The sequence below is a fragment of the Bombus pyrosoma genome, linkage group LG12 (assembly GCF_014825855.1).
Source record: "Bombus pyrosoma isolate SC7728 linkage group LG12, ASM1482585v1, whole genome shotgun sequence".
In the NCBI taxonomy this organism is placed as follows: Eukaryota; Metazoa; Arthropoda; class Insecta; order Hymenoptera; family Apidae; genus Bombus; species Bombus pyrosoma.
In genome coordinates, this window is record NC_057781.1 from 41185 (window position 1) to 64502 (window position 23318).

Here is a 23318-nt window from a genome sequence, read left to right on the forward strand (position 1 = left end):
TACCAATAGCAAAATACTGACATTCGCGGACGATACAGCTATACTAGTCAGGCACACTAACCCAGAAACAGCAGTCACATTACTACAAGAACACACCACAAAAATAGAAAAGTGGCTGCAAGCTAAACAAATAAAAGCAAACCCCAACAAATGCAACCATATTACATTCACATTGCGAAAACAGACGCCACCAAACATCTTACTGAACGGCACGCACATAACACAAACAAGACAAGTCAAATACCTAGGACTCCACATAGATACACAACTCACATGGAAACAGCATATCAAATCAATAACAGACAAAATGCAGACAACAAGGAGACAAATGCACTGGCTAACAAGTCGAAAATCCAAACTAAGCATAGAAAATAAACTTAAAATATATAAAACAATTATAAAACCAATCTGGACATACGGAATACCACTATGGGGGACAGCAGCAAAGAGTCATATAAACAAAATAGAGACATTACAATCAAAAATTCTGAGAACGATAGTAAACGCCCCATGGTACGTTAGAAACGAGGATATACGGAAGGACCTCGGAATACCAACGGTCAAGGAGGAGATTACCAGATACGCGGAAAGGTACAGAGAAAGAATAACAACACACCCAAACAGACTGGCTACGGAAACGATCAACGCAAGAATAGAAAGAAGACTAAAAAGGGAACACCCAGCTGATCTCATAAAGGATATAAACTAAAAAACGCGAAGATGGCACCCCGCTGGGGGTAACCATCCACATGGTATTCAATCATATGTTATAACATTTTACCTAATGTCCCACTGGACAGATTGTAAAATTAAAAATAAACAATATAAAAAAAAAAAAAGGAATAAACACTCCACAATAGAACAAATGCATAGACTCCTCAATGAAATCTTACAGGCATTGGAAACAAAACAATATTGCACGGCACTATTTATTGACATTGAAAAAGCATTTGACAAAGTTAACCATGAAAAACTTCTTCAAACTATCAAAAAGCAATTTCTAGAACAAATCTACAAATTACTCAAATCGTATTTAAACAATAGAACCTTTGTAGTAAAAATAAATGACGCATATTCTGAAATTAAGGATATCAAGGCAGGAGTACCGCAAGGAAGCGTCCTAGGACCAATATTATATACGCTCTATACAGCAGACATACCAACAACTGTCAACAGCAAAACTCTAACGTTCGCGGACGATACGGTCTTACTAACTAGACACGCAAATCCAGAAACGGCTGCCGCACTATTACAAGAACACATTACAAAAATTGAAAAGTGGCTGCAAAGCAAACAAATAAAAGCGAACACCAGTAAGTGCAATCACATAACATTTANCGCTTACAAAAGGAAAAACACCAGACATCCAACTAAATGGCGCCCACATAGCACAAACAAAGTATGTCAAATATCTAGGAATACATTTAGACACACGCCTTACATGGAAGTATCACATAAAATCAATAACAAACAGAATACGTGAAAAAATGAAGCAGATGTACTGGTTAATCAATAGAAAATCTAAATTAAGCATAATGAACAAATTAAATATATACAAATCAATAATCAAACCAATCTGGACATACGGAGTCCCACTATGGGGGATGGCAGCAATGAGTTACATAAATAAAATAGAAACAGAGCAAGCAAAAATCCTAAGGACAATAGTTAACGCTCCATGGTACGTCAGAAATGAAGATATACGAGAAGACTTAAAGATTCCAACAGTTAAAGAGGAAATCGCCAGATATGCAAAAAAGTATAAAGAAAGACTTGCAACACACCCAAATCAGCTGGTTGCTGAAACGAATAAAACAATAATAGAAAGAAGACTGAAGAAGAAGCATCCTGCAGACCTCACAATAGAACAATAAACAACCTGGAAGATGGAGTCCCGCTGGTGGTAACCATCCACATGCTATATTTCATCAAAACCCAAACTATAATATTTTACCAAATGTCCTAATGTACAAATTGTAAAATGATTTATTTAAAAATAAAAAAAAAACCTATGGAGACCAATTTAAAGATTGAAAAAGCTCAGATAAATAGAGAGGACATTGGATACAAGAATTTAATTGGTGCATTGCTGTATATCAGTATAAATGCCAGACCCGATATAAGTTATACTGTGAATTATCTGAGTAGATTTCAAGATTGTTGTAGCCAGACACATTTTAAATATGCTTTGCGAATATTGAAATATTTGTACCGGACTAGAGATTTAAGGTTACATTATAAAAGGAATGAAAAGTGTGAAACGATAGATTGTTATGTGGACGCTGATTGGACAGGAGATCATTTAGATAGGAAACCTACTTTTGGATATGTAGTTAGATTGTATGGAAAAGTAATTGGTTGGAAGTCTAAAAAACAAAGGTGTGTGACAAAAGCCACGACGTATGCAGAGTATGTAACTCTATCGGAAGCGGTGAGTGAATTAATGTCCATTAGAGAAATTATAAAAATCTTCAATGTAAATCTAGACGATAACCCTGTAAAAATTTATGAGGATAACTCTGGAGTGATAAATATAGCAAAGTACGGAAATTTCGTAAAAAATTCTAAACACATTGAAGTTCATTACCACTACGTTCACGAGTACTTAAAGGAAAACAAAACAAATATAATTAAAGTAAGTACAAACGAAAATACTGCAGATATTTTTACGAACTGTGTAGGGAGAAATTCGAAAAGCTTAGGTCATGGATGAATGTAAAATAAGAGGAATGTAAATAAAGCAATACGTGTTAAATTTTCTGTTAATTAATTCGGCAAGCATTTAAATACAATTAAGTGTACAGTATAAATGTAAGGAGGCGTGTTAGAAAGATGATACATTTATACTGTACATGTGAATGTGTATGTAAGCGTCAGAGGGCGTCCAGGCCTCAGTTGAGACAAAAGGCGATTGGAAGCCGTTAGAAGCATCTGGAAGAGTCGGTTGACAACAAGCGTACGTGCAAGTAGGTTTTCGAGGTCTTCAGAGTGTAATATATATGTATAGCTGTTGTGTGTGAAATAAAGTAAATTATTTGTATTTCCGAATCCCTTCTATATCTTAACAGTTATGCGAGAAGTGCGTTTATAGGGGTTGAAGATAGCCGTGAAAAAGGGTGCCTTTTTGAAAAAGGTTGTGCTAGTGAAAAAAGGTGAAACGAATCGAAACGTGCGATCGCTATGTGGCAAGCTTCGGGATTTCACTTTGAAAGTTAATACGTAAAAGTTTGTTGAATACTGACACTTTGGTCTATATTTGTATATAGAGGTAGGCTCGATCAATGGAGATGTCAAGGATATTTATTTCAAAGTCAACTTTATTTACCGCGTATTTTTAAACGAGTTTGTGAGATAACTTTCGTAACATATTGTTAATCCGAAGGCTGTCAAATCGGTAATTTTCGAAGTACACGCTCTCCGAATCACTGCACTTCCTTTCATCGACTCGTTGCAATTGGCAACATATTGGGGTTAGGTTGGGGTTAGGTTAAAAATTCAGTTTTTAAACGACAAAGTTAAGAAACGAACAGTCGTTGTAGATTTCTTCAAATTACAAAAAAAAATAGACTTACGAAACTTGAACAATATCGTTGTTAATAAAGGTTTCGACGCCATTCGCGAAAAATTTCCATCGCGGCCGGTGTGCGTCGCGTGGGACACCTGTACTCCATCCCTCGCTACCTGGCAGCCAACGGCCAACCTACAGTCTTCCCGATTCTCAATAGACCCAAGGACCCGCCATAAAGCGTTAACTTTAGCTTCATTGTCTCCACAAATGTTTGCCAGTCAAATTGCTTGTTTTGAAGAATCTTCTGATTCTATAAGTATTTCCAGTTTATGGCTGGGTCTTGGAAAAGTCCTTGCGTTTATTAAGCGCTCTTAAAGATCACGGAGAAAGCGGACAGTCACCAGATGGGAAAAGCGAACATATGTCCATCGAAAAAGGCTGTTTTTCGTCAGGAGCAAAGTCCACCCCCGCTCTACGTTGGTGGGAGATTTCTTCATATCCTGTTCATTAGAGTGGGTCATAACCAATCGGCATCGCGGATCGTTACCCTCACTTCCTGGACGAAAAGTGTGAACAACGAATCCGCGTTCTTCGGTCAAAGGGCACACCCACACCAAGCTTCCCTCCGAGACACCTTAAGGGCAGTTCAGCACTCTCGACCAAGTCATCAACAAGTCACTCTCGATCAAGTCGCCACTCTCTCGTGATCAAGTCTTCATCAAGTCGTCAATAAATGTTCGGTCGAGTAAAGTCAATCAACGCAACGATACTAAAAGAGTCTCAGGTCGTACTCACTCGTCGTTGTTCGTACAAACATTCATTATTGTATAACACCGAAGTTGTTGGATCGATTAAATATATAGTAACCTGTCAACCGCAGCGTTATTTCAATTAATCACCCTTATTATCCCACAAGAAATAAGGGATCGTACGATTCATGGCGTCGATTAGTCAATCGTAACGGGAATTTACGACTCTCGTTGGCGCGCTTCTTCGAGATCGCGTCTCCCCGCGAACGTGCGAAAGTTCAGCCGGTGCCAGAAAGCCGGGCGAATATTGACGGTGAATATGTCATGTCGGGGACACGAGAAATCATTAAACCGATAGATCGCCAGTGATCTCGCGTCGCAGTTCGAACGTTTCACGAATAAGGTGAAGGAATTGAACTCCGTATAAGATGATGGAAATTTTATTGTATAAATCCAACAGAGTGACGGTTCAAAGAATTATAACAGAATGATGTCTCGAGCGCTAAATTTGGAGGGTTTTTATAGTGAGGTTTTAGTCCCTTTGGAGGGGTTATCGTCGGATGTATATCAGAGGCGGTTATTCAGTCACTGTTTTGTTATTGTTTCGATAGCTATGGCATGCAGGATGTTTTCGTCTACTTGATTACTATTTCGGAGCGGGTGGTCCTCTTGAGCGTGTGACAAATACGAAGATGGAGGGACAAAGAAAGAACGCGGCAACCTTAGAAGCGCAATTAAATTAAACGACATTAGGTCGGGCAAGTTCTTACATTGTAATCACCCTTTTAATTGCGCTCGTAATCAATCAACGGTAATTGATTTGCGCGTATATATTTAAACGAAATAACCGATTCAAAATGGAAAACGAAAGAGCGCCATTACTAAAATTTACGATCGAAACAAAAACAGCTAGTAAATCCATTCCATTTAATCAAGCCGACAACGTCGCGGAACTGTCTTTACATGGGTTAATGAAATTGCATTGTTTTTCCAATCAACCGTTCGTTCGTTCGTCCCGATATAAATTTTAGCGCAGCGTTTGTTTTTGTGCTACAAAAACGCGTCGTTTAATTATCAACCACATGGAAATTTCTGCAAGTGTAATTGAAAAAACAACCGAAGTTACGATGAAGCGTTCGTCATTTGCGAATTCAAAACGAATTTGGAATTTTACCGGGGCTAGAATATATCAGGATCCCGCGTCCAAATATTTTTCATCAATCGATGGATCGATTGTATATCGCGTGCATCGCGAGTTAACGCGAAATTCGACGCGGACCTTTTCCTCCCGAGAAGGTTCGATACCGTAAAATTTTACGCTTGCTAAGTTACGAATGAGTTCGACAGTTGTTTCAACGCCACCGGTAATTAATCGAATGCAATTAATTCTTGTTCACATCATTTGCAACGCGTGTGAGGGGAATAAAGGAAATGGGAACGAAAAAAATTAACGACCAGCTTTCTGTTTCTTTCTTGCTCTCCTCTCTGTCGTCCTCTCGTACCTAAAATATACATTTGCCTAAAATAGAGCTATACAGTCGCTTTACATTGAAAAATAACTATGCTTATACATTGTCTACGAGGAAATATCGCATTTTCGTGCAGTTTCTTTCCTGTTTGGTTGCGCGTATCCTTAATCATGATACAACTTCGTCATCCTTTTTGGCATGATGTTTTTCACAAAAATATTAAATCTCTCTTTATTTCTATTTTGTGTTTAGGAAACATCACGACAACTGGCGATTACTCCTTGATATACGAATGAATTTCATTTTTCTTCATCGTGATTCATAACCGTGCTTGCGCAACCTTTCGTCTTGCTCTCGTTTTCTCGTTCGAAGCAGCATAATGACTTTGATTACATATCAATTTTAAGATAGCTGGCTACTAATCTTGATCGATTAAAGAAATTTCGAAAGATATACGAAATCAATAAACCGCACGTTAATTCAAGATGCTTTACCGATGGTATGTCGCTGGTATACACCTTTTCAAATGAATTCCTTTGACAATAAAGCTGGGATTTCGCGTGCAGCGTATATCCACTAACGATATTGCCATCTCCTAGAAATACCATCCTTCGATCGATTCCCGACAATTTCGCAAATTTCTGCTCTTAAATTGGAAAGGTGCCAATGCCTTCGACGCAAAGGAAATTTCTGAATAATAGCGACGCAAATTTTTAATTGGTCGAAACACAATCTGATCTGTTATACATAACAGCGCGTACTATTTCAAGCACGGGACACCAATCATTGAGGCTGCGAAACACTCCCGTGGCATATGTTTCGTTACTAGACTGCAAAATTTTATGCAAATTTATGTTCTGGTGAACATAAACAGAAGAAATGAATTCTAAATAATGATCTGTTTCATTTACTGGATATTATAACAAGTATCGTACTTTGAACATTTTGTATATATTTGCATTTACGTACGTTCTGTACATTTTTTCTCCGTTATGTTTGGCATAAATGCATAAATATCCGCAGTCTATTTATTACAATATACGTTGCATCAAGGTGACCAAAAAATTGTATCAAATAATTATGAATGTTCTAAGCAAAGAGATGTGTATGGAGACTCATACACGGCGCTCGATACACAAATAAATTTACTAAATTGCCAACGGTTCTCATTACTCTCTCGTTATTTCTGGTCGTCGTGGTCGTCGTCGATAGTAATTCAGATTTTATAAAAAGTTAGTTGAATCGACAATGGTTTGTTTCGTAGCGATTAGTCCCAAGAGAGAAGTCGCGACGAAACCAACAAAGTCCGACCGAAATCATATCAAAAGAAGAATTATCAAAAAGATGTAATTCGAATCAGGTCCTTCCGTTAGATATTTCTGTGCCGGAAGAAGCGCCATTTCAGATATATCGCACAAATCTCTAAAACATTTTATAATTTCTTCTGTGTATATATCTAAATATAGTATATGTATACTTATCTATATGTCACGAGTGCAGGATAAGTCGAATATAGTCAGACGATATTTAAATTACCAAATGAAATACTGAGAATGTCATGCATTAACACTTCCGTAGATCATTATGAGATCTAGAGTATTTATTTAGGTCAAATTGTTGAGTTGTGACACCAATACCTCAATTTCTTTTTAATAATAGTGTAAGCTATTTGTCCTCGATCCATTTATAAAATATACCTTTTTGTTGACAAATGTTATGACAAATAGAATTACCTGAATTCATTTAGCATTTTTCTATTTTCCAAACAAATCATCATATCGTGAATTGGGCTACTAACATACTCTCCGAATTCCATTAAACTCAATTAAATTTCGCATGTCTTAATGCAATTTTTTGCATTTCAATGTTTCAACATTATCTAACATTTAAATATTAAATCCCAATGAGACACAATTTCATCATTCTGCACACGCGCCCATAATAAATAAATATATATGTATATGTATTCTCTAAATTCAGTAATGAGTATGTATATATTTATATAATATATATGTATATATATCAGAACTTTGGTTTTGTCTTCGGTGAACCAGTCGAATCAAAAATATCCAAAAGATACTCGATCTTACGGAGTACATTTTTTTTAAAGATAATCTCCAAATGCACCCCAAAGCCAGATCATCCTCGGACAGTCCCTTTGTTGCAATTTCAACAAGACAATTAACAGTCCTTTAAACGAATCTCTTCCACTTGCCGTAATAAATCTTTTTTAATCAACGATTATTCCGTTGCGCCCAACCCTGTATAATATATTGAGATGTTCCCATGTTGGGAACTCAGATTTGTGATAAAGGAGAAACACCACTGTTCCGTTGCATTTGTTCAGCAAAATGTCGGTAGAAAGTTTATAGTAGTCGTTAGTACGTAAAGACGCCTTAAAAATGTGATAAAAAAGTTTTCGTGTCAACGGTGTACTAATTTGGTTATATCGATCTGTTACTCTCCGGGACTTTGTATTTAAATTATCGACGTCCTCGGTTTCTACTCTACCGATTGAGACAGAAATTGTGCGCAAAATATACATACATACATATTTATTCGTCGTTGCGAAGCAGAAATTCTTATCTCGGTATTTTTCGACAGTGTTTCTATCGAACAAATTCTGATGTGCATGGTGTTTCATGATAGATAATAGAAAATTGTAATATAGCAAAGTATGTTAGTCTACCGTAGAAAGAAAAGATTTCTCGATCTCGTGATCAATATTGCTTTGTTGCATCGTGGCGCAACGGAATCGAAATCGTATATAACAAATGATAAACTTTGAAATTTTAAATCATCTATCAACAGCAATTTACAATTAAGTATGCTTTTCATACGAAGAGTTACATTTACATTCAGAGGTTATTTCTACGTGTTACGTATCTTTGATAGCGATTTCCCGTGTCGCTGAAATCTCCTATAGTTCTCTCACATGATAACAAGTAATTATTTGTGCGAGCTTTTATCGTGGCATACGATGTGAACCAGCCTCAAATTCTTCATCGTAAACAGATCGTCGTAAATTTCAATGAGGTCTGACTCGTTGGTATTACCCTGGGACGCTAATTTCAGGAGCGATGGGATTAGAGACCTGGACCTCTCGATCCTACAAATCATGTTTTTATTATCTTTTAAAATAGTACGTGCCAATTTAAGACTGTATTATACAGAATGATTTGAACACCATCATGAAATCCAACTGCTTATGATAATAATAATTTCAATTAACTAAACCATGATCTCTGAAACATTCTCTATATCAACAAACATAGTAATAATTCGTCATAACAGATCATAAGTATAACTTACTTGTGATCAAAATTCCATGTAGAGAATAAAACAAGTTCTTCCTTCGATCTATAAGGATTGATCTTGTGCTTATCCGCGTAAGAACATTTATCCTCGTTCCACACACCGTAACACCTAAATTCGCCCGTATGATCGCACAACGCGATACACGCTTTCTTCTCTTTCCTTCTAATCTTGTAAGGACAGCTCTCCTCTGCCTCTTCCTCTTCAGTCTTTGTGTCCGAGCTTCTTTCGTTCCTCTTTTTTACACCATCGGTATCATCGAACTGTTCCATTGCTCCGAACAATCTGAAGTACGTACTATCGTCCAACCATTTCAATCTACAGGGACAATGATCGTAACAGGATGACGAATCGAGCTCGTCTGCACCCTCCAACGCTTCGGACTTTGCTCGGCTCCTATCGAAATAGTAGCCAAAATAGTGGTCCTCTTTCAGCTGCATCTTAAAGAACGCTATGGCGTACAACAGTTGCTTTCTGGCTCGGGGATCCCTCGTGAATACGTCCGATGATTTGATCTGGTCGATCGTTTTATAGAGATAGCCTCGTATTCTATCTTGGCATCTACGATGCAAGTACGCTTCCTGTAATACCATTAATTTTGTTAGTCGATGCATTAATTCAATCGAACGTAATCGAATAACATTGCGCGCGTTCCGTTAGATGGAAAAGCTTATTTGGTTGTGAGAGGTACTCCGGTGAACTAAATGACAACCGTCGCAGTGGACAATCAAAATGGATCAGTATACACTGATATTGCCATATTGTGATTATAATTGCTCTGTAATCAAAGAAGGGCAAATCTATTGTTTTTGATAAATCGCCAACATAATGGTTCGTTATTGTGTATCATAACGTACAATGGAAGCTCAATTATTTGTGCAAGTCTACCACCGAAAGTAATTTCAACCGATCCAGTTCGTGATTTACTGTCTTTGTAAAATAATCACGGAACATAATTTGTCGGTGTTAAAACAAATGAATAACCAACGAAGATCATTTCGATCTATATATCGCACACGTATAATGATATAATTGTTTGGGGTTTTGAGTGGCTGTCCGTTTATAGCTCGGACAGCACCTCTCCCTTTTTTTGGGAAATTCCGAATTACCTGTCCTCTCGGAGCTGTAAACCTGATTACTTAGAAGTTAGGGGAATCCCAGGCAATACCAGGTCATATGCACACCCGAGAGTACAGGTAAACTAGGGAAAAACCTCGGCCGGGAAGGCACGATAGACAGAGGGGTTATCAACAATATACTAGGACAGTCATAAACAGAGAGTCGTACCGTGCGGGTGAAATACTTCAGTCTCAGCAAGATCTTACAACTGCCGTGTTCAGAACATCAAACTTTGCTTGTATACAACAAGTGCAAATAAAGTGCCAAATTACACTAACACTCAATATATTAAACCTCCTCCACCTGAGCGTTAATTCATTCAAGTTTCGCGATATCGACCGATCGGTTGGACCTGACCGGTTCCTTAGTTGATAATTCGCAATATATTGAACCTCTGAGTCATCAGGTTTACAGCTCGGGGAGGCAGGTAATTCAGAATTTCTCAAAGAAGGGAGAGGTGCTGTCCGAGCCATAAACGGACGGCCATTCAAAATCCCAAACAATAATAACTTTGTATATGACATTGCACATGAATTGGAAGAAAAGAGGTGTGATAAGGACGAAGGCATGTTTCATCAGTAAAGCTGTCGAGGAAATCCGTATCGTAGATATAAGAGATATTCGATCCTAACAGTATAAACATATCGACATGGCCCAGGATTAGGAGTGGGATTTGCGAGGAATAGGATTCCGTAATATCGACATCGTGTATTGTAGTCAGCGCAAATTTATTATTATTTTTTTTTTTTTTTATCTAACGCACTAGCATCCTCTACGAAAGAATTATGCAATTCAACAGATAGATAACCAATTAATTAATTATTAATGTAATCGTTAGATCAAGAGTCACAAGATTTCGTCGCAAAACTCTGTGCATGATAAATGACAATCTGTCGGAATGCAAGTGCCGTAACGTTAATTAACTCGAACATCGAAGGATAAACTCCCTCTCGTCCTATTACATTAGACTATGTCGACCTAGAGCGATTTGGTATACGTTCGAGGCTGACTTACCTTTGATCGCGTCCTAAATGGTATCTATGGAAAAAAGTTTCTCTAAGGATGTGCATGGTAGGATAGTTCGTATTCGTATTGATTCTTTTTACCTTCTAATCTACCATCTATTACCATCTATTACACATAAATTTCAAGGATAACTTTTCAATGAAAAAGATACAATAAATATCTTTCAAAATATTTCAGTACATAAACTGATTGAAAAGATCAGAAATGTTTCCACCGTCAAACAAAACATTCGGAGTATAGATAAATTCTTAAATATTGCGCCTTATATAGGGAACCCGATTTTTCTTTGTGGATATTTATAGCGTGGTAAGAAGAGACACGCCATAAAGGAGAAAGTAGACCCTTCGAAAGGGAGCGAAGCGTAAAAATATTTTTGCAGAAAAGAAAACTCACTTTACTCGTACAGTTAGTCTCCAATCCATGAAACCACTCCGGATGTTCGTCCCTGCTACTGAACGCTGTTTTCGAATCGTCCTTGTTCAGTGCGTTATATAGGACAGCTACTTTCGCTTTAAAGTTTTCCGTGAGGAACTCAGACGCTTTCTCGCCGGCAATTAGAAAATCTATATTAACACGTCTCAAGATGTCGTACAGAAGATCCGCATCTGTAAGCAGAGGATGCATTTTTAAACTTCGTTTATCGCATTTCCATGTTTCCTATTCAACTTGCCCTTCTATTGTCAAGATATAAACGTGTGTAGGAAGGAAATTAACGCCACTAACCGGTTAATACTTTTTCGCCCGGTTTCTGAAGGATCAACGTCGTCTGAGGTTTCAACGTGGAAAAATATTCTTCCTCGTCGATCAACGAGCCATCAAGTAGGTAGATGTTAATTTCGTCAGGATCGTTCGTTATCTAAAACACGATGGATTCATCGATGCTAGTTCGTTTTCTGTTTCATTACATCGAGTTACGTTGTGGAGGTATAAATTCATTTGTATTTTCCAATAGAGTGGTATCGTACGTTTGAAATACGATGACATATTACGTTTTCGAAAGTCTCTCTGATCTATCGTATAATGTTTAATCAAAGCGTAAAGTACATGAAAATGAAAACATGTAAAAACTGTTAGGAAACTTTAACTTTGTTAAATCGTCAAGTATCTCTCAAACAGAAAGAATGATTCTTCGTTGTAATTTTGAACTATTATTTTAGAATGATATTTACACAGCAATTGGATCACGTTATTGTCCTTCATTAAATAAAACAAACCAGTAATTACTAGTATGTTTTCCAACGCTATGAATGATAATATTGCTCGTATTTGTATTCAATGAATCTCATGTCTCCCATCGTAACCGTTACATTCGTCGTCACGTAACAGGCAAAGCTGTAGTAACGGATCCGAGCGAGCACTAATCCATCGATACTGAGGAAACATAGTCACGGACAGCTAACCTTTAACCGAACCGCATAACATTGCCGTCCCATTAGTTCTTTTTACGCAAGAGAAGAGGCGTAAGGCTGCCCCAATTACTACGAATGAAGCGGCGCCGCACCATGAACGCGTCCCGTTTCACGGTGGCGCGCATCACCGAAATCAATTCTTTTGGAATCACACTTTTGCACTAGTTACAACGTTAAAATTTGTTGGCCGGAAGCTGGCAAACAGCAAATAGTCGCATCCGCGTGCGGGTCACGGCAAAAAATCGAAAGATATTGGTTCCGATGAAAGAAATGGCCATCGGTTCTCAGCTATCGGTCCAGCTGACGGTCGACCTTGACATTGACGGGCTGCTCCTTGCCCGTGGCCGGGCTGGTTCGATAGAGCTACACGTTGCAGACGAATGTGCTTCGGCTCCAAGGTTGTCCCACAACTGGATTAACTTATACACGACTCGCTCGCTGGCAAGCGACACGTGCCATGTAAATACTAATTCTCTCTGCCCCATATCTTCGCGACTAATTATTCACACGTGCCTGGCCACTTCCGTAACGCCCTATTTGAAATCCAGTCTTCTTTTTAAAGGAAGTGGAATAACTAGGTTGACTGTTGTGTAACACTGTCACGAAACACATTTTATATAGTATATTAAAGTATTTGATCCATCGACGAAGTTATATTATCACAGACTTTTAGTGTGCCCGTTACGTTTCTCTACATGGATTCTCCGTGCTTGAAAGCGGGGATCAGATTTCACATAACTTAATCGCGTTGATGAACTGTACCAGAATCGCGTTTTACGTTTTTTAGTTATCATGTTTTACCGTGATATTAGCATTTCGTTTATTTTTAGTTATTCGATGTCAAGGAAATATTTAAATAATTCATATAACGAATTGAATAGAAAAGTGCCGATAAATATAGAGATTTCATATATGACACGTGCTGCGCTGTTTTTCAGTAATTTCACAGGCGGAACAAGGTTGGCCTGTTTTTGGCGCACTTGTAACGAAATACCGATCGCATGAGACAGAATAACCGGGCGTTACAATTTTCCAGGGACGTATTATGGATCAGCTGCAAGGCTTTCATGACCCAATTTCAACCAAAAACTTTTGTCATGTCATGTAAAAACGATATGGAATCGCGAAACGGTTTCCATGCAACGCGAGCGAACCACTTGGTAACGTTCCGTTCTGCCCGTCTCCCTTACTCCCTTTTATTCGTTATCATATCTCTCTCTCTCTCTCTCTCTCTCTCTCTATTTCTCTTTCTCTTTTTCTCCCCGTTTGAATTGTACCATCGGTCGATTAAATAAACGCCACGAGCGTTAATCACATAGGGATACTCACGTTCAGCTTTGCGCACGCTTTCCGCTTCAGCTCATGAAGGCTCCTGCAGGCAACACCGATTTTTCGCACGCGGTTTACATCGGTGACCTTGTAGCCTTTGAACTGGAAAACAATCGGTAAAACGCGATGAAAATTATTTTTCTATTTTCTAGCACTTTCATGCCGAGGTTAAAAACAAATCCATAAAATCTTAGGAAAACCATATGTACGGGCATTAGCGACAAGTATTTAAATTCGGTTTCATTCGTTTAACAAAACTATTCATTCGACTCGATTAATTTAAATTCTCAAACGACTCCTTCAGGTTGAAATACAAATTCGGGAAATCAGCTGGCTTTCAACAAATGTATTTCCTATTGTTTCTAGCTGGCGAAAGAAAGTTAACTTGTGGATTAATCGAGCAGAGATTAAACCGCGTCTTTTGCGGAATCATGTAGGAAAATATGCAAATAAGCTGGAGCTTAATCTCTTAATCGGGGATAACACCTAGGTAACGGAGGATAACGAACGGGATCGAGGATTGTGATCACCGGATGTGCAATTAGGCCGATCGCGTTCAGGGTCATGGCTGCGGAAGCGCGCGTGCCACAGTTTCTTCCAGTGACCTACATTGGCGACCTCTAATCGCGGTCACTCGGTAATGCAAATAGAATCGAAAGTCGGAAGTTCTACCGGCTGGACGCACCTTGCTACCGCCCGCCAATGCATAACTTATCTATCTGTATACGAAAACACGGAAACATTCGACTAACTAATGATCTCATTATTCCCTGCTAATGTGCTCTTTATATACAATCTTCTGGTTACGAACAAGTGTTCGAGCCGTGTCAGTACAGAAAGGGAATTTCATGGATTAACACGATCAATCAACTTAATCTGTATAGCTGCATACTTTTATTTTGATAATTCTTTGACGCGATTGATTAATATTTTTATACGACGTATATATTTAATACGTTTGATAAATAAAATACACACAAATTATTTTCATTTGTCTTAAAGAAGGACAACGTTAAACAACTGGAAACATCAGTACTCTTCTATTACAAAAGTTGCCTTCATTTATTATTCCAATAAACGATATCGCTACATGTAACGCGATACAATATCACGAACAAATTGTTGAAAAATAAAGAGAGCACGTTCCAATGATTAACGCTGGATAAGCCGTTCATGCGTTACAAGCAGGGGAGAAGAAAAGGACAGAGAACACAGAGATATCACCAGCGTGCGCAACCGGCGAACAAAGCTCATGCATGCTTCGTTCGGGACGCGCGGATCGGGTGCGATTCTTTGTTTACCTCGTTCTTAATTGGTGTCTCGGTGAGCCGTCGAAAACAGTTGGCGATCAGTGACATGATCGACGTACTCCGTGCCGATCGTAATCACAGAAGTCGTGGGGGAAGGAGATCGTGTGCAAGAAGAAAACGTACGACGCGCGAAACAGCTGGTATACTTCGGATCCCGACCTCTTCTTTCTTCGACCGTGACAGTAGTACGTTTATCGGTCAGCGGACGGAAGGGGAATCAATGGATGCCGGGAGTTGAATAAGCCTGGAGAAGAGTGGGGAGAGGAGAAACGAGGAATAGTAGCTGCTTAGCGTTGGAATGTTGGAGTCAGCGGATAGGAAGTATTTATACGCTGGACAGAGGAAGAGGAAAAAGGACAGACAAGGAGGATATTAGCAAAGCCTATTGCTGTCGTCCCGAGGAATTTGTTTAATCGCCGCTTTTGCAACGACAACGCACGAATACTCGCTAGTAATAACGAAGAAGAAGGACGAGAAAGAATATGTGAAGCGAAAAGGAACGGTATCTATCGTCGATGGATTACGGGGAAGGAATGACGCGACAACGCGACGCTCCTCGCTCGGGCCTGAAATGAGAGAATGCACCGGGAAATGCGCCTGCGAACTGCCAGCAGCATCAGGCAATCGTGCTTCGCTCCCCCGCGTAGATGTCGCCACTATACAAAACTATAGCTATCCTGTCCACTGATATGTACACTATGGATACGTACATACTTACTCTCCTTGAACCTCGCAGCACTTAACACTTTGGATCACTAATGGATAAGATGCGACTCGTGGTTGAAGGGGAGTACACGTGAAAGGGTTCATCGGTCGAACGCTAGTGTCGCCACATACTAAAGTCTCAATATGGCTGCGACGAAGTTACTTCACGCGGTTCCACGGGATCTCGTGTCGATAGTATGTACGTATTTACATATCAGTGGTCCTACCTCTTCGAGAGAACAGTGCGCATTCAGACAACCTCTGCGTTCTCTATAATCCTTTCTTCTTCTCCTTTGACAATGTAGATGATCAGATCAATAGTCTTTAAGTCTTAGTGATTAATCGAACACTCATTCATATATGTAAATTCATGTTTTTGTATGACACGTTGCTTTGTTCTATCTCGATGATGTCACTTAGCAGCGATATGACACAGGTATTAATAATCATTTCTTCTAATATGTTTGCGTTGTTTTGAGATGTTTCGATTTCCTCTTCTAGAGGATTACATATACTTTTTTTTATAATTAAATAACTGAATATTTTATTGCCTCGTTAAATATTTTCTTTTTCAATTTCTTTTTTCGTATCTCAAATTATTTTTTAAATTCTTGAAGGAAGCAGGACTTTATACTTTGATACTCTTTGTATGATTTCATATCGTCTCTGACAGCGTAAGCGCTGTGTAAACTTCCCTTTCACGATTTGAAGTTATTCACTCCTTAACATTGCGGTATAAAAGACGAGGAACATAATTTATGTTTCTGTTAAGAAATTTAAATAAGAGTGCAAGGTATCCACTGCTCATTCTTATTCAAGCATACCTGTTATTGAAAGAGGCGCAGTAGCATTTTTCGCAGACTATTTACTTCATGATTTTATACGACTTTATATCATATAGCATTTGTACATTACGAGTCATCGATATTTGACTGCTCTTCAAGAAACGCTTTGACGGGAAGGACTCTGTTCTAGAATGAATAGTACAATAAACAGAACGCTTCGAGATCAGTAAATTGGGTTAACAATAGACTCTATTTTTTTGCCGGGTACACTCAAACAAAAGTCAAAATATATTTTGTCGAGAAACGGTCAAACGTAAAAATCTACTTACTAAATATCTTCAATATTTTCATCACGTTTTATATAATATCTCTAGGCAAATATTATAACAAAGCATTTTCATTCACATAATATGTATCAATGTTGACATTTAGTTCACGCTCGGAGTTTATTTATTTTTTTCTTTTTTATCTGTGATGCGCTCATCGCCACAGAAGAATTGGGTCGAGTAATTACGATGATTCGACGTGGTAGAAATTTTGATCGAGCAATTTAACATTAAGCGTTCTCGCGGTACTTATATCGCAGAAATTGCTGTTTTGCATTGTACGCTTTAACCTTACCGCTTTTGAAGGTTACGACAGTTATTCTTAAACTCGCGTTGCAAATGCTATCTAGGGCGGACAATGTGGCGATCCGCGCAGAAAAATTACGCGACAATGCCTTATTGTTAGTCGATTTCAGATCATACCTATCAAGGTCTCCTCCATCGTCAAAGAACTTTTTTTTATATTGCCGACCGAAGCGTCTCAGTTTATTTTAGTTTATCACCTTGTCGTATAGCGCTATATGATTAAATCATGATTGCCAAGGCAAACTTCCAATAAATAGAGAATGTTATAGGAAAATGATTTCCTTTCCTTTCTATATGAATAAAGCAAAACAATGATATACTTTTATGGATCTTTTAATTTCACAATCGGCTCATATATTCATATTCATACATGATATTTCATATCATTGATTTATTGATCCAATGGGATGCATTGATTTACAATCGTATTGAATACAATTTTTTGATACTTGGTAAATTACATAATGCATAAGGTTTCACTTCGTAAGTGGTCATGTGGTAAGATCATGAAAAGTTCTCTAGATTAATTGAATTGTAGCTTGCATATATAATTTTTTTCGATTATTTAAAACTTTTGTTTCATTCTTTTTCCTCCAAAGCGATTGCATTTGCTTTCACGATAATGCATAACAAATACATCTTTCACCTTGGTTAATTAAATACGCACTTTTTTTTAAATATCCTTCACATCCGCATCATTGAAAAGTTTTCACATAAATTTGTTCATCCGCAAGAAACACATATAAGAGTTTCAAGAATTATCGCTTTTGGCGATATTTTTATACGCTTCAGAATCGTTTTTATGTTTTGTGTTTGTTACGTACAAGGGTAATCGGATGGCAACATCAACGAACAACGCAATTATAGAATTATTAAGGTGTAATGTAATTTCGCTACCTTGAAATTCCGCGCTGCAAACAACGGTATTCAGCATTTCCCGCGCGTTCACTATTCTCAGATATGTAACTTCATAAGACGCGAAATTTGGGGAAGAAAACCTTCCCAATTTTCTTTCATCTCGATCTGTCATATTTCGTTTCCATTAATTTTCTGTATTAATTTTTTGTTTCGAACAATAATTGACATTTTATCTCCGTTGATTCAAACGCAGATACGCAAAGATACTTTCCAGATATTCATACGTAATTTATATATGTTCTTATGTTTTTGTAGCTAATGATGTATTCACGTTAACATACAACGGCTCATGAAAATATTTGAAGATTTATCACAGGAAATTCTTATGTGTAACTATATATGTATATTACGTATATAATACAAAGCATTTTCAAATATCATTACCATTGTAATGGGAGAACTATGATGATTATATTGGCAAAATTTGGAAATGTATGTAGAAGCTACAAGACATTTACTGAAAACACATATTTAGTAAAAAATTAATATATAGCATGAATAACCATTTTAAACATATAAGTGTTAAGAAAAGTCTCACCATTAATGGGTGAATATGGATATTGAGACTTATAATTTAAAACTCATATAAATACATTTTGTAATTTCCACTAATCGTAAAAATTTCTTCCAAAAATGACAAATGTAATGTTACACTAACTGTTTGCATCTAGAATATCGTTTTTGTGCATTTTATCCATGCCGCCTCTTCGTCAATCCTCTTGAACTTTTAGAATCGTTCATGATGCATCGTCCAGCTAAGTTTATTTTGCAATACTCTCGACTAGTCAACGCCAATGGGCATCACGCCCACGCAACGGATTTATCAGCTGTTCTTCACCTCTCTAAAACCAGGTCTCGAAATAAAAATGTAAGAAACAGCAGGGATAACTTTTTGCGAGCTGGAATTTTCTGCAAAGTCATGGCGCGGCGCTTTGTTGTAAGCAGAAATGCTACCCACAATAAAAGGACCAAGACGGAAAGGCCTTCACGTGGTACAACGCACCGCAGACACAAAGGACTTTCATGCCGCTAGAACTTAAATATAAAACCACGCTTAAATCCAATGGGAATGGATGTAATCGACAGCCTGTAATTTAACGTAATTGCATGATCAAATAGAAATCTAATGCAGTGCTATGTGTCGCGCCGTAACAAAATCACTCGTAGTCGAGAGATCGCGAATGCTATTGCTCGTTCGTCTCTTTCGAGTTCGAACTACGTTACCATCCAACTGTTGCATAGCTACCCGCGTTCATTCGTCCCACTACAACACTATTACCTTTTATTCATTTTGCGCTACGATTCTTACGATGTCGAAATCTTCCGAATTTCTGCAATCCTGTGAATTTATTTTTAGATTGAATTATTTAAACAATTACAGTGTCGTGTTACTGCGAATGGTTTGATTACATACGGAAGAAAAGAAGTGTCTTATAGGCTTGGTAGGTTGATATGTTATTTGTATGATACTGTAGTGAAGATTGACATTAAGACTATTATTGAAAAAGAAATATATAGAACCGGAGTAGAACTAGAGTACAAATTCCAGTTACTCGAACGAAAGATTAATGTTTGATTAAATAAATTTCTGTTAATTAAGTTTTAAATAAACTTGAACTTGTTGCTACTGAACCTATTTGAATATCAACACCTATTGTATAAAGGAAAAGTCATAAATGTTTAGGAGGATCAGTTAATCAATCAACAAATTCACATAAACGGAGTTTTACTATACAGAAAGTAGATATTGATATACAATTCGAGACATCTGCGTCTAGAATCCAGAGACATGGCCTCAGGTTATCAGTAAGATCCTTGAGCCTTTCACGATTCAGACTTTTATATTGTCTCTCATTTTTTAAACTCTATATGTGTAACTCTTTTTCCTGGAATAATATCCTATTCTTTCAACGGTGCAGCCAGCTTCATCAGACGCCTGAGGGTGTATATACCGTTACTGATGCAGCGTCGTGTAGACAATGACACCGTTTCGTTAACAGTAACGAGTCCCGGAACATTCAACGAAGGTAACTGCAACTGATGATTAAACCTTCGAACTATGCCCGGCAAAACCTCGATCTATGCTCCGACGCGAATAAGGAGTTTGATTCGACTCCGATACACCTTTGGTTAGTTTCCTTCCCACAGATTTTCATCGGCGAGTTTATCGATTATTACGTCGTCCTTCGTGAAGGAACGCGCATATGTTTAGTGTAAACTTTAGAATCACCTTGTGTTTGATACCTCCACTTCGACGTATATCGTTGTTGACTACCGCGAGTCGTGCAATCAGTGATCATTAGGGCAAATCAATAGTCGCGAGATGGAAGTAATAGAGAGTTGGACGATGTCGACAATTATGATCCAGTTGGATCCTCTTATATTGCAAGTAAATTACGGTGGATGCTCGAAGTTCGTTAATCGTTGAAGATCCAAGTATAAAACGGTTATATTCATGCATGTGGATCCATATTGTATCATCGTGCCGCGATTATACAGCTCGACGACGCTCACCAACACAACCGTGTCATTGTTTAACCCGTGTCTCCTATGCCAGGGCCAATAAGTCTTACGCAAAGTTCGGTTTTCTAACGATTGACGAGTGAGCCAACCAGTCGGACGTAGTGCTGTTCCATGTTTGTTCGAACATTTCGCAAATCAAGTCCATTATCCGCTTGTATCCACTCGAACGTGTGCGACGTCTACCTATTCCGATCGAATTTTTGCTCCAACATTCACGATTCGGTATTAACTTTTTCACGTTCGTACTTTTCTATAATCGAACAATCTTTCAAAGATGAGAGAATATAAAAGAATCGGAGTTGATATGTAGAAGTTCTCGTCTCAATTTGTGTGTTAAAATTCTTCTTTCCTGATTATAGTTGGGTGTCAGTCCTGTTACGTTCTTTTGGTGTCTTTTAACTATAAAGTTAAAAGATTTCTTAAAATTAAGAAGATACAAGAAAATAATTTCTCAAATTTATATTAACATTTTTTTTTTAAATATGAAAGTTTAAAGTGTTAAAAGTTTTTTTACCTTTGACAATTCGACATTGATTTTTACATGTTATAATCTAGAAAAAAGATGAAATTTTAATTATAATTAGTGACATTTTATTAATAAGCTGATTATCATATTCGTATTTAACTTTTCTAATTTATTGCGTCACAAACTATGAAAACTGTTCTGTTTAATGGAGTTAAAGTTTAATTAAAAGATATCAGCAAAGCACAAATATATTTAACATCCTTATATAAAATGTGTATGAAGTATGAAATTAATAACGAATCCCATTTGGGATTATTAATTTTCTTTAAAATCCGGAATCAAATAAGTTGCTTCAAAGAGTAATTAATTGATCCACTTATACTTTATTTGTAAAATATATTGTTATCAAAGAATATTACTATTGTTTTTCAATGTAACGTTGATTTCACGAATTTTTACCTTGCAGCTATCTAAAAGACAATTGTGGTTTACAATTTATAAATTTTCACACGTTGAATTCCGTTTTATACCGCAAAACCAGTTACAAATATAGGATTATAGAATTATCGAATTATATAGATAATTAGGAAATTAAACGATGTTCATCTGCATATATGCATATCTTCATATATAAAACGGGGTGATTGCGCAATAAACTGTCCTTCGATCGTTTACTGATCGGTATTCACGCAGCTACATCTCGTTATACTGCCGCGTAATTTTATCTTTTTTTAAACCGTAATCAACGTTAATAATGCAGAGATAAAAGTTAAGATATCTTTTAATTTTATATTATGATTTATGTAGAGTATACATATTTTGCTGTGAATGCGTTTTTCATACAAGCTTATGCTACAATTATGTAAATTACACATAATTGATCGAAATTAAAGTTTCAGATATTAAAATATTCTGTATAATTATCGACGATCACATAACTAGTCAAAACGTAACTATTTGACCTAGACCATGTCATCCGGTGCATAGGTTTTGCACAGACGGTTATACGGAAAAGTTGTCCATTGTTGGTTTATCATTCATCGTTCGTCGGATTTGCAATGCTTATCAGTTCATTCATGTCAATTCAACTCGAAATTGCCGAAATTCGTAAATGCGTTTGGCTTTAAGATACAAGGAAATTAATATACTATATAGTTGAAAAGAGTTTTAATAAATGATATCTATATTAAACAATGCAGATGCGATCAAGCACACGTCGATTATTTGTATCAAGGTATTTCACAAGGTATAAGGTAAGGTATTTTACAAGGTGGTTAAAAATCTTAGTTCTACTTACTATCTTTGAATTTACTTTTTGTAAACAAGAATTTAACCTCCGTTTCACCATTTTCCAATAATGATAATGAAAAATACGTAATATCGGTAATTTCGGCGTCCAAAATGCCATATATTATAATGCGAAGTTGTCGTTTTGTTCATTTCCCAATTGCTTGTTGATGTGTGTGCAAATGCAAGTGCAGATAGTCAAGAAACTTCTTCCTAGAGGAAGAATCTCAGACATGCGTAAAGAAGTATGACTTTCGAGTCTCAGTATGTTTTACTTTTGAAGAATATCGTCGCGATATAAATACCGTAAGCAAGAGCTCTTCCATTTTGTTTTCCACTGTCCAATTATGTTATACTCGAGAAACGAAGCATTTCTTTATTACACGAGACATCGCACTCAGAAGTTGATCGCACCGCGATTTAAATTCCGCTGAAACTGCATTCACTCCACGACTACGATTAATTAAATGTTATTGACACACATCGAGCGACACGTGAAATGTCGAAACTTTCAAGAATTTTCAGTGTTCTGGATAAATATGGTATAAAAGGAAGAGCGTAGGTGGTGTCATTTAATCAAATGAATTCGCATTTGAATTTAGTGCGTTCGTGCGTTCTATTGGTGAGAAACGAATTAGAATCTTCGTGGAGAAAAATTGGAGAAGACGTCTGTAAACATGCGAGAATAGGAAATGCTAGTTACGTCGAAAAGAGTGACGTATGGAATGGCATGATGCGGTGTGAAGCGGTGTAGCGGAGGAACATTTG

At 37.4% G+C, this 23318-nt stretch overlaps 2 protein-coding genes across 4 annotated transcripts; one reads left to right on the forward strand and one right to left on the reverse strand.

Annotated features, from left to right (window-relative positions):
• The first annotated feature begins 2011 nt into the window (after positions 1 to 2011).
• Positions 2012 to 2713, forward strand: LOC122573714 (secreted RxLR effector protein 161-like). Its single transcript, XM_043740475.1, has one exon. The coding sequence runs from the start codon at positions 2012 to 2014 to the stop codon at positions 2711 to 2713; it is 702 nt and encodes a 233-aa protein (XP_043596410.1).
• A 1974-nt stretch (positions 2714 to 4687) lies between these two features.
• Positions 4688 to 18475, reverse strand: LOC122573773 (DNA fragmentation factor subunit beta). 3 transcript variants are annotated; one of them, XM_043740605.1, is made up of 7 exons: positions 15945 to 18473; positions 15226 to 15800; positions 13925 to 14026; positions 11910 to 12042; positions 11580 to 11791; positions 9039 to 9622; positions 4688 to 8835 (listed from the first exon to the last, which is right to left on the reverse strand). In XM_043740605.1, the coding sequence occupies exons 2-7, from the start codon at positions 15280 to 15282 to the stop codon at positions 8676 to 8678; spliced, it is 1248 nt and encodes a 415-aa protein (XP_043596540.1). In that variant the 5' UTR covers positions 15283 to 15800; positions 15945 to 18473; the 3' UTR covers positions 4688 to 8675. The 3 variants fall into 3 exon arrangements, with proteins under 3 accessions (XP_043596540.1, XP_043596539.1, XP_043596541.1); XM_043740604.1 differs by having other exon boundaries at positions 15226 to 18473; XM_043740606.1 differs by lacking the exon at positions 13925 to 14026 and having other exon boundaries at positions 15226 to 18475.
• Between the last annotated feature and the right edge of the window lie 4843 nt (positions 18476 to 23318).

Excerpts from the sequence above, each read along its gene's own strand:
- LOC122573714 (XM_043740475.1), top strand. The coding sequence starts at position 2,012 with ATGGAGACCAATTTAAAGATTGAAAAAGCTCAGATAAATAGAGAGGAC.
- LOC122573773 (XM_043740605.1), bottom strand. The coding sequence starts at position 15,282 with ATGTCACTGATCGCCAACTGTTTTCGACGGCTCACCGAGACACCAATT. Across the intron at positions 14,027-15,225 it reads AGACACCAATTAAGAACGAG|TTCAAAGGCTACAAGGTCAC; the intron begins GTAAACAAAGAA and ends ATTGTTTTCCAG. Across the intron at positions 11,792-11,909 it reads GGGCGAAAAAGTATTAACCG|ATGCGGATCTTCTGTACGAC; the intron begins GTTAGTGGCGTT and ends CTCTGCTTACAG.